The 19,519-nt window shown below is 45.4% G+C and overlaps 1 protein-coding gene across 1 annotated transcript in view; it reads left to right on the top strand.

Moving 5' to 3' along the window:
- LOC130275637 (coiled-coil domain-containing protein 134-like) overlaps nt 1-19,309 on the top strand; it is a 318,762-nt gene extending 299,453 nt beyond the window's left edge. Inside the window, exons 6-7 of the mRNA XM_056523839.1 lie at nt 12,691-12,762; nt 18,984-19,309. Of these exons, the coding sequence (XP_056379814.1) occupies nt 12,691-12,762; nt 18,984-19,109 (198 nt within the window). The 3' untranslated portion in view covers nt 19,110-19,309. The remainder of the gene's footprint in view (nt 1-12,690; nt 12,763-18,983) is intronic.
- The last annotated feature ends 210 nt before the right edge of the window (nt 19,310-19,519 follow it).

The following is a 19,519-nucleotide window of genomic DNA, read 5'->3' as shown; positions in this document are numbered from 1 at the left end:
GGATTGCACAGGGGTGGACATAGGGGTATTCTACGCCAGTGATTCCCAAACAGGGTGCCTCCAGCTGTTGCTAAACTCCCAGCATGCCTGGACAGTCAGTGGCTGTCCGGAAATGCTGTGAGTTGTTGTTTTGCAACAGCTGGAGGCTCTGTTTTGGAAACACTGCCGTACAATACGTTTTTTATTTTTATTGGGGGGACAGTGTAAGGGGGTGCATATGTAGTGTTTTACCCTTTATTATGTGTTAGTGTAGTGTTTTTGGGGTACGTTCACACTGGCAGATGTTTACAGTGAATTTACCGCTAGGAGTTTGCGCTGCGGCGAAAAATTTGCCGCAGCTCATACTTGAAGTAGTAAACTTACTGTATACCCGCAGTGTGAATGTACCCTGTACGTTCACAAGGGGGGGGTAAACCTCCAGCTGTTTCAAAACTACAACTCCCAGCATGTACTGACAGACCGTGCATGCTGGGAGTTGTACTTTTGCAACAGCTGGAGGCACACTGGTTGGAAAACCTTCAGTTAGGTTCTGTTACCTAACTCAGTATTTTCCAACCAGTGTGCCTCCAGCTGTTGCATAACTTCAACTCTCAGCATGTACTGATCGCCGAAAGGCATGCTGGGAGATGTAGTTATGCAACAGCTGGAGGTACACAACTACAACTCCCAGCATGCAGAGACAGCTGTTTAGGCATGCTGGGAGTTGCAGTTTTGCAACATCTGGAGAGCTATAGTTTAGAGACCACTGCACAGTGGTCTCCAAACTGTGGACCTCCAGATGTTGCAAAACTACAACTCTCAGCATGCCCAGACAGCAAACTGCTGTGTGGGCATGCTATCAGTTGTAGTTTTGCAAGATCTGGAGGTGCACAGTATAGAGATCACTGTGCAGTGGTCTCAAACTGTAGACCTCCAGCTGTTGCAAAACTGCAACTCCCAGCATGCCTAAACAGATCTCTTGGCATGCTGGGAATTGTAGTTTTTCAACATCTGGAGGGTTACAGTTTAGAGACCACTATAATGGTCTCAGACTGTAGCCCTCGAGATGTTGCTAATTAACTCACCGGCTTCTGTCGGATCCAGGGAGCTGCGTCGCCGTCCTCTTCTTCCGACGATCGTCGCCCGCTGCCGCCGCTGATTGTCGCCCGCTGCCATCGCCGATGGGTAAGTGGATCTTCGGCGCCGGTCCCTGTCGGTTTCCCCGTCCTGCCCCGCCTAATGTGGGTGGGCAGAACGGGGAAACCGAAAGTAAAGCCCCCCGCCCCCGATCTGCTATTGGTGGTCGCGTCTAGAATACCAATAGCAGAGATAGGAGGGGTGGCACCCCTGCCACCTCACTCCTATTGCTTCAAGGGAATCGTGGGTGTCTAGGACATCCGCGAACCCCTTTATTTTCCGGGTCAACGGGTCAATATAGACCCGTATGACCCGGAATAGCCGCAAATCGCAAGTTTGATGACCCCCCTGGGCATTTGCACGGGGTGCCTGCTGATAGATATCAGCAGTCACCCCGATCTGGTCTCCGCCCGGCGCGTGGCGGGGACCGAAATTCCCACGGGCGTACAGGTACGCCCTTGGTCCTTAAGTACCAGGGAGCAAAGGCATACCTGTACGCCCTTGGTCCTTAAGGGGTTAATTACCATGGCACCAGGACGTACATTTATATCCTATGTTGTTAAGGGGTTAAAAGGGTTATCCACCATAAAGTGATTTTAGTATGTACCTGCCAGACAGTATTGGACATGCTTAGGAAGGATCTTTGCTTGTCTTGAGGCTAATTGGCTATGTTGTGAGCAGAGGTGTAGCTTGCAGCTTCTGGACCCCGATACAAAATATGAAATAGGGCCCCATTTGCCAATTATAATACTGGTCTCTTATGGGGAAGATGTGCTTTGGGGCCCCCTTAGGTACCAGGGCCCCGATGCGACTGCCACCTCTATAGCTACACCCCAGGTTGTGAGATTACCATAATGCTGTGGCTATCTTTTTGTGAACTGGCTACTTGCTACCTGTTGGAGTTCGTTCTCTCAGTCTACAAATCCCATAGTTTCTTGTTTGTGAGATCGCTTTTCTCCCTACTATATATCAGCCACCCCACCCATTGAAACACAATACCAGTGTTTTCTGACCAGGGTGCCAATCCATTGAAGCAAAGACAAGCTCCCTCTGAACACTGACTAGTGATGTAATGTCTCGGCTGCACTGCAACCCAGAAAAGCCTGAGACTTGAATAATTTTGTATGCTGTTTAAAATAAACATTGGGGCAAAAATCACAGAATTGCAAAACCACCATGAAACACAAGTACAGACACTATATTATGAACCACACTAACTGTACAACCCCTGTAGCATAGTCAATTAATTAAAAAAAATCCCCGAATACCTATTTAAACTTATGGCTCTTAAAAGATGAGGAGGAAAAAGTTAAACATAACAATGAAAATAGGTTGTGACCTCAAGGGGTTAAGAGTTGGGTTTAGTAAATCTTGTCTATTTTTATGCCATTTCCTGATTTATGAACACAATACGGAGTCATGCATATAGTGCACCTATGTGAGAACCGCATGTCAGGGCGGCTTTGCGCAGTTTCGGAATGTGAACTGGGGCTCTATTCCCCTTCACTGGCACATAACGGGTTAACCACGAGCTCACAGCTGTCAGTCTCCACGACGGCGGGAGACACAACGGAGTGAGTTTTGTGTGTGGAGGCGCCGCGGCCTCATATGCAAATATTGATCCCCTGATCGGTGACGTCACATCACCCCACAGCACGCCAAGCCTTCCCATTGGTCGGCGAGCCCTGGTCTCATTGACAACAAAACAACCAGCACGCGCTATTACAAGAGGAGTGGGCGGGGCTTTCAGAGCCTCCCAACCCTCACACCCTACCACACGCCTGGCGTCCAGGGAAGGAAAACCAAGCCTCGTTTTCAATCATCGTGCTTCGCCTATGGTTTATGTGTCCGCGCAACGAGGCTAGGCACGCAAAGTGGAGGGGGGTAAGGCGGCTGACGTCATCACCAGCGGAGGGGCGGTGCGGGGAGGAACATGGCGTCGGTTTCGCCTGTGACAGGTTGTTGAGTTCGGAAGGAAAGTGACAGGAGCAGCGAGAAGGCGAAGGCTTCCCCGGGCGGGGAGCGACGTATTGCTTTTACCAGTATGGAGAACATGGAGACGCTGACGGAACTCGGGGATGAGCTCACCCTGGGAGACATTGACGGTGAGGGGCACGAGCGAGGCGGTCACGTTTTACGGTTTCCTAAAGGGAAACTCCACTTTTTTTTTTAATTATATATTTGAGGGGACATAGATGTCACATGTATGGTGTATGGGGGTCCCCGGGGGGTCCCCTCAAGTATATTATATTACTACTGTTGCAAAACTACAACTCTCATTATGCACTGACAGCCGAAGTCTTTCAGGGCATAATGGGAGTTGTAGTTCTGCAACTGCTACACAGCCTTGGGCGATGGTTCACAGTTTCACATTATGGGAGTTGTTGTTTTTTGCCGCTGCTGCACAACCTCAGGCTGGGAAACACTGTAAAATGGTCACAGATCTTGCGCTTATGAAATGATGGGAGTTGTAGTCGCCATTGTTTTTTGCAGCTGCTGCCCTGGCTAGTGGGAAACACTGCAGAATGGTCACAGATCTTGCTCTTATTGAATGATGGGAGTAGTTAGTAGTTGCCATCTGATGCTGTTTAAGGTTGTCAGGACATGATAGGAGTTGTGGTTTTTGCAGCCGCCACTTGGGTTAAGAGAAAACTCTGTGGAATGGTCAGATCTCTCTTCTTCATTGAATGTTGGGAGTTGTAGTCGCTAGTACTCTACGTCTGCCGCTGCTCTCCGATACCTATTAAGATATATTCGGGGTGTACTTCCTGTTGTAAAATAGGAGTGTTGGGGACGACTTGTCAATGGGTGGTTTTTGATTTGGGAAGAGAAATGCACCAAAATACGCGGCACGTTTAAAAAAAAATGTTTTATATATATATATATATATATATATATATATATAATCATATTATTATGTATTGTAGATGCTCAAGTGTCAAGGGGGTGTGTCCCCCTCATGCCAGACAGAACTATTTAATGCATCTGTCTTAACGCGACAAAAAAAAAAAAAAAACATTTATGATGTGTGCTATGGTGTAAGAGAGGTGTGACCCCCCCCCCGGGCACTGTGGCACACCATATTAACTTTATCTCTGACTAATGTAAAAAAAAAAAATAATAATAATAATAACCCCTTCCCGCTATTGGACGTATGCATACGTCCCGGCGAATTACACATTCGCGCAAATGGACGTATGCATACGTCCAAGCGATCTCCTGCTCTGCCGCGGGCAGCGCAGGAGATCGCGGGTGGGACTCAGCTGTCAATCACAGCCGGAGTCCCACCGCAGCTGCCGGGCCCGTGATCGCGCCGGTCCCGGCAGCATTAACCCCATAGATGCCGTGATCAGTCTGATCACGGCATCTATGGTGTTTGCAGGGGGAGCGCTCTCCCCCTGCCCATCAACGGCGGCGCCGCGATAAAATAAGGGGGATCGGGGGTGTCCAAGACACCCTCGATCCCCCTTGAAGAGATAGGAGTGAGGTGGCAGGGTTGCCACCCCTCCTATCCCTGCTATTGATCGGCGGAGCGGCCGACCAATAGCAGACTGGGGGCGGGGGGGTTAAAGTTCGGTTCCCCGCGCTATGCCCGCCCATCGGTGTCCGGGCACAGCGGGGGGAACCGTGTAGTAGCGGCGGCGATCACTTACCCGGCGGCGGCTGTGATCACGGCGGCGGTGGAGGTGAGTATGACGCCGCGTGTCCATAGTCTGTTGCCTAGCAACATCTGCAGGGCGACAGTTTAGAGAGTGGTCTCTAAACTGTCGCCCTCCAGATGTTGCAAAACTACAACTCCCACCATGCCTTGACAGCTGTTTGCTGTGTTGGCATGCTGGGAGTTGTAGTTTTGCAAGATTTAGAGGGGTTCAGGCTAGAGATCACTGACAGTGGTCTCTAAACTGTAGCCCTCCAGATATTACAAAACTACAACTCCCAGCATGCCCAGACAGCAGTTTGCTGTCTTAGCATGCTGAGATTTGTAGTTTTGCAACATCTGGAGGGCCACAGTTTAGAGACCACTGTCAGTGATCTCCAGCCTGAACCCCTCTAAATCTTGCAAAACTACAACTCCCAGCATTCAGGAAAAGCAAATGGCTGTCTCGGCATGCTGGGAGTTGTACTTGCGTGCCTCCAGCTGTTGCATAACTACATCTCCCAGCATTCTCCAAGGGGTACAGTGAGCATTTACGCCCCACAGGTGTCTGACAGATCTTTGAAACAGGGGTCTGTGAAAATGAAAAATAAAATTTTTAATTTACACAGCCCACTGTTCCAAAGATCCGTCAAATGCCAGTGGGGTGTAAATTCTCCCTGCACCCCTTATTACCTTCCGTGAGGGGTTTAGTTTTAAAAATGGGGTCACATGTGGGGGGTCCACTGTTCTGGCACCACGGGGGGCTTTGGAAATGCACATGGCCAAATTCTCTCTCCAAAAGCTCAATGATGCTCCTTCTCTTCTGAGCATTGTAGTTCGCCCCCAGTGCACTTCACGTCCACTTATTGGGTATTTCCATACTCAGAAGAGATGGGGTTACAAATTTTGGGGGGTATTTTCTGCTATTATCCCTTGTAAAAATGTAAAATTTGGGGGAAAACAAGCATTTTAGTGTAAAAAAAATATTTTTTTTTTTACATATGCAAAAGTCGTGAAACACCTGTGGGGTATTAAGGTTCACTTTACCCCTTGTTACGTTCCCCAAGGGGTCTAGTTTCCAAAATGGTATGACATGTGGTTTTTTTTTTTCTGTCCTGGCACCATAGGTGCTTCCTAAATGCGGCATGCCCCCAGAGCAAAATTTGCTTCCAAAAAGCCAAATGTGACTCCTTCTCTTCTGAGACCTGTAGTGCGCCAGCAGAGCACTTTTCATCCCCATATTGGGTGTCTTCTGAATCAGGAGAAATTGGGCTTCAAATGTTGGGGGGTATTTTCTGCTATTACCTTTTTTACTAAACCAAGCATTTTTGGTAAAAAAAAAAATATATTTTTTACATATGCAAAAGTCGTGAAACACCTGTGCAGTATTAAGGTTCACTTTATTCCTTGTTACGTTCCTCAAGGAGTCTAGTTTCCAAAATGGTATGCCATGTCGTTTTTTTTTTGCTGTCCTGGCACCATAGGGGCTTCCTAAATGCGACATGCCCCCCGAGCAAAATTTGCTCTCAAAAAGCCAAATATGACTCCTCCTCTTCTGAGCATTGTAGTTCGCCCGTAATGCACTTCAGGTCAACTTATGGGGTACCTCCATACTCAGAAGAGATGGGGTTACAAATTTTGGGGGGTATTTTCTGCTATTAACCCTTGCAAAAATGTGAAATTTGGGGGGAAACACATTTTAGTGAAAATTTTTTTTTTTTTTTACATATGCAAAAGTCATGAAACACCTGTGGGGTATTAAGGCTCACTTAATTCCTTTTTACGTTCCTCAAGGGGTCTAGTTTCCAAAATGGTATGCCATGTTTTTTTTATTTGCTGTTTTGGCACCATAGGGGCTTCCTAAATGCAACATGCCCCCAAAAAACCATTTCAGAAAAACGTACTCTCCAAAATCCCCTTGTCGCTCCTTCGCTTCTGAGCCCTCTACTGCGCCCGCCGAACAATTTACATAGAAATATGAGGTATGTGCTTACTCGAGAAAAATTGGGCTACAAATTCAAGTATAAATTTTATCCTTTTACCCCTTGTAAAAATTAAAAAATTGGGTCTACAAGAACATGCGAGTGTAAAAAATGAAGATTTTGAATTTTCTCCTTCACTTTGCTGCTTTTCCTGTGAAACACCTAAAGGGTAAAAACACTTACTGAATGTCATTTTAAATACTTTGGGGGGTGCAGTTTTTGTAATGGGGTCATTTATGGGGTATTTCTAATATGAAGACCCTTCAAATCCACTTCAAACCTGAACTGGTCCATGAAAAATAGCGAGTTTGAAAATTTTGTGAAAAATTGTAAAATTGCTGCTGAACTTTGAAGCCCTCTGGTGTCTTCCAAAAGTAAACAATTGTCAATTTTATGATGAAAATATAAAGTAGACATATTGTATATGTGAATCCAAAAAAAATATTTGGAATATCCATTTTCCTTACAAACAGAGAGCTTCAAAGTTAGAAAAATGCAAAATTTTCAATTTTTTCATCAAATTTTGGGATTTTTCACCAAGAAAGGATGCAAGTTACCACAAAAATTTACCACTGTGTTAAAGTAGAATATGTCACGAAAAAACAATCTCGGAATCAGATTGATAAGTAAAAGCATTCCAGAGTTATTAATGTTTAAAGTGACAGTGGTCAGATGTGCAAAAAAGGGCTGCGTCCTAGAGGTGAAAATGGGCTGTGTCCTTAAGGGGATAATAAAAAGCTTAAGATTAAAGAGTAACTGGGGTACCTTTGTTGCCTCCTTCTGGGTAAATTAATATTGTGTTGAAGTTGTATGTGGGCTGTATATATGGGCAGAGCACTGATGTGTACGGAAGCATACCCAACCGGCGCCAATTCATCTCGGTGGACTGGATGTAGTCTACTACAGTGTTTTCCAAACAGCGTTCCTCCAGCTGTTGCAAAACCACAACTCCCAGCATGCTGGGAGTTGTGGTTTTGCAACAGCTGGAGGCACACTGTTTGTAAAACACTGGTCTACTAGGGCACACGAGCAAACGATGTATACGATGATGTATATTGCCACATATCTGAGCTATGCCCGTTCATCTCAGTGAGTTATTGTGACAATAGGGGAGATTTACCAAAACCTGAGCAGAAGAGTGGTGCAGTTGCCCATAGCAACCGATCAGATTGCTTCTGTTATATTTCACAGGCATATTCAAAAGTTAAAAAAGCAATCTGGTTGCTATGGGCAACTGCACCACGCTTCCTCTACACAGGTTTTGATAAATCTCCTCCAACGTTCAGTCTGTTTCTACTGTTGTTTTATTTTTAATTTTTTTAGTTTTTTTTGTAGAACTCAAATGTGCCCTTCGCCTGCACTTTGGAGTCCCACAATAGTACAATATATGTTAGGAATGCACCATACATACATAGTCACTACTAACTATGCTTGACCCATTGAGATGGATGGGTACGGCTCTGATATGTGGCATTATTCATCGGCATACCGGTCTGGCCATATGTCCCAGTAGGCTATGTTCGACCCATTGAGATGAATGGATATGGGTCAGATATGTGGCGGTATACATAAGAGTTTATATGAAACTAAAATGCTTCAGATCTGTTTTTCGATTTTCAATTTCCTATTGAGGTTAAAGGAGATATCCATTGGTGAACAACTTATCCCCTATCCAAGGTATAGGGGATAAGTTTCAGATCGCGGGGGGTCCGACCGCTGGGGCCCCCCGCGATCTCCTGTACGGGGCGCTGACAGCCCGCGGCATGGGGGCGTGTTGACCACCCCCCTCAATACAACTCTATGGCAGAGTCGGAGCGCTGCATTTGGCAATCTCTGGCTCTGCCATAGAGTTGTATAGAGGGGCGTGTCGGCCGCCGCTTTGTGCGAGCCTGGCCCCCGTACAGGAGATTGTGGGGGGGCCCCAGCAGTCGGGCCCCCTGCAATCTCAAACTTATCCCCTATCCTTATTATAGGGGATATGTTTTTCATCACTGGACTACCCCTTTAATTGAGAAAATCTGTAACAAATCCTCAGCAGTTCAGTCCATTGTGAACATGCCAATATAGTTTTTTTCTCAATAGGTTTCTCTGTTGGATTTACCCTGAAAATACTGACCAAATGCTGGCATGTGAATAGGGTTTAGACTGCACGGATAAATCTGGGTCATTGTTTTATCTTAAAGGGCACCCATTATAAGTAACATGTCAGAAGTTTTGCAGAATCGGAGTTCGGGGGGCTGAATCTTTCACTGATCACTAAAATGTTGGGGCAGAACTCTGCCCCCCAGGGATCATTCCTGATGGTCTCCTGCCTGGGAATACTAAGCATGGAAAGCTCTAATCTCAGTTTTATCTTGAAAAGTTTTGGCCGTGTAATATTTCTTAAAGGGTTATTCCAGGATTTTTTTTTATTTGACTATGCTACGGGGGCTGTAAAGTTAGTGCAGTTCATAATATAGTGTCTGTACCTGTATGTGACGGTTTTCTCACAATTCTGTGATTTTTCACTCCAATATTTATTGGAGCTTGCTGTGCTGGGTCTCTTCATCCAATCACTGCAGGCTGCTCAGTAATACCCTCCTCTCTGTTTTCATACTGCAGTCTACAGGAGTGAGCACAGAGGAGTGCTAGTCCCGCCCTCACTTGCTGGACTTTGTCCCAGCCTGTGTGTCGGCTAGGACAAAGTTGATGCTGCAGCAGGACAGGATTTATGTTCTGGATGGTATGGAGACCCCTAGTGGTGTTTTTTTTTTTTTTTATAAGCCATGATTTCTATAAAAATAAAATAAAATTAAAACTTATGAAGTACACTGCTCAAAAAAATAAAGGGAACACTTAAACAACACAATATAATTCCAAGTCAATGACACTTCTGTGAAATCACACTGTCCACTCAGGAAGCAACACTGATTGACAATCAATTTCACATGCTGTTGTGCAAATGGAACAGACAGCAGGTGGAAATTATAGGCAATTAGCAAGACACCCCCAATAAAGGAGTGGTTCTGCAGGTAGTGACCACAGACCGCTTCTCAGTTCCTATGCTTCCTTCCTGGCTGATGTTTTGGTCACTTTTGAATGCTGGCGGTGCTTTCACTCTAGTGATAGCATGAGACAGAGTCTACAACCCACACAAGTGGCTCCGGTAGTGCAGCCCATCCAGGATGGCACATCAATGCGAGCTGTGGCAAGAAGGTTTGCTGTGTCTGTCAGCGTAGTGTCCAGAGCATGGAGGCACTACCAGGAGACAGGCCAGTACATCAGGAGACGTGGAGGAAGCCGTAGGAGGGCAACAACCCAGCAGCTGGACCGATACCTCCACCTTTGTGCAAGGAGGAGCAGGAGGAGCACAGCCAGAGCCCTGCAAAAGGACCTCCAGCAGGCCACAAATGTGTATGTTTCCACTCAAACGGTCAGAAACAGACTCCATGAGGGTGGTATGAGGGCCCAACGTCCACAGGTGGGGGTTGTGCTTACAGCCCAACACCGTGCAGGACGTTTGGCATTTGCCAGAGAACACCAAGATTGGCAAATTCGCCAATGGCACCCTTTGCTCTTCATAGATGAAAGCAGGTTCACACTGAGCATATGTGACAGAGTCTGGAGATTCCGTGGAGAACGTTCTGCTGTCTACAACATCCTCCAGCATGACCGGGTTGGTGGTGGGTCAGTAATGGTGTGGGTTGGCATTTCTTTGGGGGGCCGCACTGCCCTCCATGTGCTTGCCAGAGGTAGCCTGACTGCCATTAGGTACCGATAGGAGATCCTCAGACCCCTTGTGAGACCATATGCTGGTGCGGTTGGCCCTGGGTTCCTCCTAATGCAAGACAATGCTAGACCTCATGTGGCTGGAGTGTGTCAGCAGTTCCTGCAAGAGGAAGGCATTGATGCTATAGACTGGCCCGCCCGTTCCCTAGACCTGAATCCGAGTGAGCACATCTGGGACATCATATCTCGCTCCATTCACCAATGCCACGTTGCACCACAGACTGTCCAGGAGTTAGCGGATGCTTTAGTCCATGTCTGGGAGGACATCCCTCAGGAGACCATTTGCCACCTCATCAGGAGCATGCCCAGGCGTTGTAGGGGAGGTCATACGGGCACATGGAGGCCACACACACTACTGAGCCTCATTTTGACATTACATCAAAGTTGGATCAGCCTGTAGTGAGGTTTTCCACTTTGATTTTGAGTGTGACTCCATATCCAGACCTCCATGGGTTGATAAATTTGATCTCCATTGATAATTTTTGTGTGATTTTGTTGTCGGCACATTCAACTATATAAAGACGAAAGTATTTCATATGATTCGTTCCTTCATTCAGATCTAGGATGTGTTATCTTGGTGATCCTTTAATTTTTTTAATTATATAAGAAATCTTGTAGCAGCACACAAGTAAAGTGAAAAAAATGGGGATTTATTCCATAAAAAGTGTTTTCACAGCAAGTGACGTTTCAACCAGGCTCTCCTAGTCTTTTTCAAGACAGCACATTCAACTCTGTAAAGACGAAAGTATTTCATACGATTAGTTCATTCATTCGGATCCAGGATGTGTTATCTTAGTGTTCCCTTTATTTTTTTGAGCAGTTTATATGAGAAAGGTTAATGTTTTGTCAAGATATCCAACATATAAAAAGTTTTTTTAATCTGTCCATTTTTAAATATTTTTAAAAATAAAGTCTAAAGGAACGACAAGCCTTCTTTACCATAAGAACTGTGAATTTATGGAACAGTCTAACTCAGGAACTGGTCACAGCAGGAACAGTTTAAAGCTTCAAAACAGGGTTAGATACATTCTTAAAACAAAATAACATTAAGGGGGGGGGGGGGTACTTCAGTGAAAATCTTAATCCTTCCAGTGCTTATCAGCTGCTGAATATTACAGAGGAAGTTCTTTTCTTTTTACATTTCTTTTCTGTCTGACCACAGTGCTCTCTGCTAACATCTGTCTGTCTCAGGAACTGTCTAGAGTAGGAGCAAATCCCTATAGCAAACCTCTCCTGCTCTGGACAGTCCCTGACATGGAAAGAGGTGTTAGCAGAGAGCACTGCTGTGGTCAGACAGAAAAGAACAACTCCACTTCCTATGGAGCATACAGCAGCTGATAAGTACTGGAAGGATTAAGATTTCTAAATAGAAGTAATTTACATATCTGTTTAACTTTCTGGCACCAGCTGATTTTAGTGATGTTACAGCTGCTGTTTGCTAGCAGCAGGACCCAGCAGAGAGCAGCAGCAGTGATGTCACTAAGCTCCGCCTATGCTCCAAGCCGGGCCCGGAGCTGAAGATAACGGAGAACGACTGCATAGAGCAGGACAAGGTAAGTACCGTTGTCATCAGTGTCCCCTGCACTACCTGTCCGTACCAACAGGTTAGTGCAGGTGACACTGGTGACGAATTTCCTTTTAAGGTTGAAAATAGTTCAGAGTCCATAAAGTTCAACTGAATAACCCTATTTTGTCCCTATTGTCCTTATGAGGCCAATGCCAATTTCCCCATACCAGGGGAAAAATTCCTTCCCGACTCCAATATGGTGATCAGAATAAATCCCTGGATCAACGTTCTGTCCATATATCCATAACCTGTAATATTATTAGTCTCCAAAAATGCATCCAGGCCCTTTCTGATCTTTTTTATAGAGTTCACCATGACCACCTGATGTTCTAGTAAAGAACCCCTGTCTGTGCTCATATAGATGCAATGGTCAGGGGTCACATACTTTTAGTCATAGTGTTCACTACAAAAGCCACAGTACATGAAAACTGTAAACCTTTGGGTTGTGATCTTTACCTTTTAGTTTTTTATCCTGCATAATACTATTGCCTGATATTGTATAATGTGTTTTTTATATATCTAATTTTATTACAGCAAATTCCAGTGTAGTATAGGTGCAGTATATAGACAGAGCTTTATTAGCAGTGTATACTATGGTTACATATAACTTCTTATTGCAGATGTCTCAGGAGTTGGCCATTAGTGAAAAGTCCCCTGATTATCGAAATCCCTTTAGGAGTGAAAATATGGAGGTAAGTTTACTTGGTTATGTAGATTTTAAAGTACATCTATGCTTTTGGATAAAAGTATTGAAGAGATTGGTTCCCTATGGCTAAGTTTCCACTTGTTTTTTTTTTTTTTCTGTCAGTTTTTGAAAAACTGCCACTGCAGTTTTTGAGCCAAAGTAATGGAGAAGTGTAAGTCCTTCCTTTATATGTCCTATTCCTTTTGAATACACTTCTGGCTTTGGATGAAAAACTGCAGTGGCAGATATCCAAAAACTGCCAGAAAAAAACCAAGTGGAAACTTAGCCTAACTATAATCTGGTCACACATGGAAGGGGTTATCCAGGATAAGAAAAAAAGAGCTGATTTCTTTAAAAAAAAATTAATAAATAAAAAGGTACACCCCTGTCCTCAGTTGAGCTCATTGCAGTGAATGAAGCTAAGTTGTTATGCCACCACAACCTGAGCACTGGCGTGGTGCTGTTTTTGGAAAATATTAGTTCTGTCAATATATGCTGCTAATGTGCTGTGGAATTTTAAATGGGAAATCTGCAATGAACCCAAAATTGTAAAATTGTTACAGATCTCCACAAAATTTGCAACTGTGGATTTCATTCAGAAGTAAATACACTGCTCAAAAAAATAAAGGGAACACTTAACCTCTTCAGGACATAGGGCGTATGGATACGCCCTGAATCCCGAGTCCTTAAGGACCGAGGGCGTATCCATACGCCCGTGGGAATTCCGGCCCCCACCGCTAGCCGGTTGGGGACCGGAGCCGGATGCCTGCTGAAATCGTTCAGCAGGCATCCCGGCATATCGCCCAGGGGGGTCATTATGCCCCCCCATGTCGGCGATCGCCGCAGATCGCTGGACAATTCAGTCCAGCGATCTGCGGCGATTCCGGGTCAATCGGGTCTCCAGTGACCCGATGACCCGGAATTACTGGCTGTTCGTGGCCGTCTCTGACGGCCCCGAACAGCCAGAGCCTGCAGGGGTGAGGTGGCACTGGTGCCACCTCACGATCGCCCTGATTCGTCGGCCGGATTACCGGCCGACCAATCAGGGCGCCTGCTGCGGGTGTCACTCCCGCACCCGCTCCGCCCCTCTTCCGGAGGACGTGAGCGGGTGCGGGACGTGCACCCCGGGTGCTGGGGACCCCGATCCCCGGCGCCCCTGTTGGGATCGGGGCCCCAGGAGCAGCTGCGGCGGCGAGGGACGACGAGGGACTGACCTGTGCGGCGAGGATCGTTGGAGGTGAGTGACAGCCTCCTGCTGTTGCTTAGCAACAGCTCCCAGCATGCAAAAAGGGCATGCTGGGAGCTGTAGTTATGCAACAGCAGGAGGCAGATCACCACAACTCCCAGCATGCCCTTATGGGCATGCTGGGACTTATGGTTTTGCAACAGCTGGAGGCACATTCTTTCTATGGAAAAGTGTACCTTCAGCTGTTGTCTAACTACAACTCCCAGCTTGCACAAACAGCTAAAGTGCATGCTGGGAGTTGTAGTGGTGCATCTGCTGGTTGCATAACTACAACTCCCAGCATGCCCGTTGGCTGTCGGTGACTGCTGAGAGTTGTAGTTTTGCAACAGCTGAAGGCACACTGGTTGTGAAACTCAGAGTTTTTTCTTACCTAACTCAGTGTTTCACGACCGGTGTGCCTCCAGCTGTTGCAAACTACAACTCTCAGCAGTCACCGTACACCATGCACCGTACATGCTGGGAGTTGTAGTTTTGCAACAGCTGGAGGCACACTGGTTGTGAAACACTGAGTTAGGTCACAAACTCAGTGATACATAACCAGTGTGCCTACAGTTGTTGCAAAACTGCAACTCTCAGCAGTCACCGACAGCCAACGGGCATGCTGCGAGTTGTAGTTATGCAACAGCTGGATGTCCCCCCCCCCCAATGTGAACGTACAGGGTACACTCACATGGGCGGAGGATTACAGTAAGTATCTGGCTGCAAATTTGAGCTGCCGCAAACTTTCTGCTGCAGCTCAAATTGCCAGCGAGAAACTACTGTGAACCCCCCGCCCGTGCGACTGTACCCTAAAAACACTACACTACACTAACACAAAAAATAAAATAAAAAGTAAAAAACACTACATATACACATACCCCTACACAGCCCCCCTCCCCTCCCCAATAAAAATGAAAAACGTCTGGTACGCCACTGTTTCCAGAACGGAGCCTCCAGCTGTTGCAAAACAACTCCCAGTATTGTCGGACAGCCGTTGACTGTCCAGGCATGCTGGGAGTTTTGCAACAGCTGGAGGCACCCTGTTAGGGGTATTCTACGCCAGTGATTCCCAATGTCCACCCCTATGCAATCCCTAATTTAGGCCTCAAATGCGCATGGCGCTCTCACTTTGGAGCCCTGTCGTATTTCAAGGCAACAGTTTAGGGTCACATATGGGGTATCGCCGTACTCAGGAGAAATTGGGTTACAAATTTTGGGGGGTATTTTCTGCTTTTACCCTTTTTAAAAATGTAAAATTTTTGGGAAAACAAGCATTTTAGGTAAAAAAAAAATTTTTTTTTTTACATATGCAAAAGTCGTGAAACACCTGTGGGGTATAAAGGTTCACTTAACCCCTTGTTACGTTCCCCGAGGGGTCTAGTTTCCAAAATGGTATGCCATGTGGGTTTTTTTTTGCTCTCCTGGCACCATAGGGGCTTCCTAAATGCGGCATACCCCCAGAGAAAAATTTGCGTTCAAAAAGCCAAATGTGACTCCTTCTCTTCTGAGACCTGTAGTGCGCCAGCAGAGTACTTTTCACCCCCATATGGGGTGTTTTCTGAATCGGGAGAAATTGGGCTTCAAATTTTTAGGGGTATTTTCTGCTATTACCCTTTTTAAAAATAAAAACATTTTGGGAAAACAAGCATTTTAGGTAAAATTTTTTTTTTTTTTTTTTACATTTGCAAAAGTCGTGAAACAGCTGTGGGGTATTAAGGTTCACTTTATCCCATGTTACATTCCCCGAGGGGTCTAGTTTCCAAAATGGTATGCCATGTGTTTTTTTTTTGCTGTTCTGGCACCATAAGGGCTTCCTAAAGGTAACATGCCCCCCAAAAACCATTTCAGAAAAACGTACTCTCCAAAATCCCCTTGTCGCTCCTTCCCTTCTGAGCCCTCTACTGCGCCCGCCGAACACTTTACATAGACATATGAGGTATGTGCTTACTCGAGAGAAATTGGGCTACAAATACAAGTAAAAATTTTGTTCTTTTACCCCTTGTAAAAATTCAAAAATTGGGTCTACAAGAACATGTGAGTGTAAAAAATGAAGATTGTGAATTTTCTCCTTCACTTTGCTGCTATTCGTGTGAAACACCTAAAGGGTTAAAACGCTGACTGAATGTCATTTTGAATACTTTGGGGGGTGTAGTTTTTATAATGGGGTCATTTATGGGGTATTTCTAATATGAAGACCCTTCAAATCCACTTCAAACCTGAACTGGTCCCTGAAAAATACTGAGTTTGAAAATTTTGTGAAAAATCGGAAAATTGCTGCTGACCGTTGAAGCCCTCTGGTATCTTCCAAAAGTAAAAACACGTCAATTTTATGATGCAAACATAAAGTAGACATATTGTATATGTGAACCAAAAAAAAATGTATTCGTAATATCCATTTTCCTTACAAGCAGAGAGCTTCAAAGTTAGAAAAATGCTAAATTTTCAAATTTACGGATTTTTCACCAAGAAAGGATGCAAATATCGACAAAAATTTACCACTATGTTAAAGTAGAATATGTCACGAAAAAACAATCTCGGAATCAGAATGATAACTAAAAGCATCCCAGAGTTATTAATGTTTAAAGTGACAGTGGTCAGATGTGCAAAAAACGCTCCGGTCCTTAAGGCCAAAATGGGCTCCGTCCTGAAGGGGTTAAACAACACAATGTAACTCCAAGTCAATGACACTTCTGTGAAATCACACTGTCCACTCAGGAAGCAACACTGATTGACAATCAATTTCACATGCTGTTGTGCAAATGGAACAGACAACAGGTGGAAATTATAGGCAATTAGCAAGACACCCCCAATAAAGGAGTGGTTCTGCAGGAGGTGACCACAGACCACTTTTCAGGTCCTATGCATCCTTGCTGATGTTTTGGTCACTTTTGAATGCTGGTGGTGCTTTCACTCTAGAGGTAGCATGAGACGGAGTCTACAACCCACACAAGTGGCTCAGGTAGTGCAGCTCATCCAGGATGGCACATCAATGCAAGCTGTGGCAAGAAGGTTTGCTCTCTCTGTCAGTGTAGGGTCCAGAGCATGGAGGCGCTACCAGGAGACAGGCCAGTACATCAGGAGACGTGAAGGAGGTCGTAGGAGGGCAACAACCCAGCAGCAGGACCGATACCTCCGCCTTTGTGCAAGGAGGTGCAAGGTGGAGCACTGCCAGAGCCCTTCAAAATTACCTCTAGCAGGCCACAAATGTGCATGTGTCCACTCAAATGGTCAGAAACAGACTCCATGAGGGTGGTATGAGAGCCTGACATCCACACGTGGGGGTTGTGCTTACAGCCCAACACCGTGCATCAAGTTTGGCATTTGCCAGAGAACACCAAGATTGGCAAATTCGCCACTGGCGCCCTGTGCTCTTCACAGATGAAAGCAGGTTAACACTGAGCACATAGGACAGATGTGACAGAGTCTGGAGATGCCGTGAAGAACGTTCTGCTGGCTGCAACATCCTCCAGCATGACCGGTTTGGCGGTGGGTCAGTAATGGTGTGGGGTGGCATTTCTTTGGGGGGGGGGGGGGCCCGCACAGCTCTCCATGTGCTTGCCAGAGGTAGCCTGACTGCCATTAGGTACCGAAATGAGATCCTCAGACCCCTTGTGAGACCATATGCTGGTGCGGTTGGCCCTAGGTGCCTCTTAATGCAAGACAATGCTAGACCTCATGTGGCTGGAGTGTGTTCTTGCAGGAGGAAGGCATTGATGCTATGGACTGGCCCACCCATTCCCCAGACCTGAATCCGATTGAGCACATCTGGGACATAATGTCTCGCTCCAACCTCCATTGCACCACAGACTGTCCAGGAGTTGGCGGATGCTTTAGTCCAGGTCTGGGAGGACATCCCTCAGGAGACCATCCGCCACCTCATCAGGAGCATGCCCAGGCGTTGTAGGGAGGTCATACGGGCACGTGGAGGCCACACACACTACTGAGCCTCATTTTGACTTGTTTTAAGGACATTACATAAAGTTGGATCAGCCTGTAGTGTGGTTTTCCACTTTGATTTTGAGTGTGACTCCATATCCAGACCTCCATGGGTTGATAAATATGATCTCCATTGATAATTTTTGTGTGATTTTGTTGTCGGCACATTCAACTATATAAAGACGAAAGTATTTCATATGATTCGTTCCTTCATTCAGATCTAGGATGTGTTATCTTGGTGATCCTTTAATTTTTTTTAATTATATAAGAAATCTTGTAGCAGCACACAAGTAAAGGGAAAAAAATGGGGATTTATTCCATAAAAAGTGTTTTCACAGCAAGTGACGTTTCAACCAGGCTCTCCTAATCTTTTTCAAGACTAGGAGAGCCTGGTCGAAACGTCGCTTGCTGTGAAAACACTTTTTATGGAATGAATCCCCATTTTTTCACTTTACTTGTGTGCTGCTACAAGATTCCTTTTTTTGTATACAAATGGTGGGCTCTTGACCACAGCCCCAGAAGCTACAAGCACAAAACCTCTACCTGGCATTGTTCTGAGGGTCTATTCACACTGCGGAATTTCCACCAGCGGAATTCCGCCTCAAAGACCAGTACACTTCTATGGGTTTCTGCACTCCCGTTGACACTTCGTAAATTCTGCTTGCTGAATTCCGCAAACGGAAATTCCGAAAGGTCAACGGGAGTGCAGAATCCCATAGAAGTGTATTGGGCTTTCATATGAGGCGGAATTGCCCTGGCGCAAATTCTGCTGTGTTAATAGACTCTAAGAATGGTTCCATTGGCAAATCATTTTCACATTTTCCATGCCTTAGATCAGTATTTTTCAACCAGGTTGCCTCCAGCTGTTGCAAAACTTCAACTCCCAGCATGCTGGGAGTTGTAGTTTTGCAACAACTGGAGGCACCCTGGTTGAAAAACACTGCCTTAGAGGCACAAATCGCGGTGTAAACCAGGCCTTATAGAAAGTGTTTATAAATTTGCGTTAACAACTGTTAAGATGCCATTTTTTGGTGTTTTAAATGTAATTGTGGGTGTCTTTTTCCTAGTTTTTACCCAATACAGATGCCTTTCAGAAAGCGATAAAAGAAGAGGAGAAACGAAGACGTAAGGAAGAGAAGCGGAAAGAAATCCGGAAAGGCCCTCGAATAACGCGCTCTCGGTCAGAATTATAACGGTGGGCCGAGGGTAACGTTGTGTGCGTATAGTGGAGAAAGCCTTACTGAACAATACACGTGCCAACATCATTCCGGTCTGAACCAAGATGTAACAAAAACTGTTCTAATGCTGGATACAGAAACACAAGTAGAAGATTGAACCATTGGGTCTATGGCTCTGAGCTCTTAATTCTTTTTGTAAAATATCAGAAAATGTGTTTGTGTTTTGTTTTTTGGGTTTCTCTTAAATTTTTTTCTTATTTTATGTTTTTTACGCTCGAGAAAATGTAACCTCTAAAACAGAATTAAGAGAGTTGTTTTGAAGAATGGTGCTGTGCTAAATGGTCGTGTTTTTAAAGGGATTTTTTTTTTTTTTATAGAATTTTAAGAAAGTTGAGATCTGGGGAAGGTCCGACACCCAGCACCTA

Source organism: Hyla sarda, chromosome 6, assembly GCF_029499605.1.
Source record: "Hyla sarda isolate aHylSar1 chromosome 6, aHylSar1.hap1, whole genome shotgun sequence".
Taxonomy (NCBI): Eukaryota; Metazoa; Chordata; class Amphibia; order Anura; family Hylidae; genus Hyla; species Hyla sarda.
This window is presented reverse-complemented; position numbering and strand designations above follow the sequence as displayed.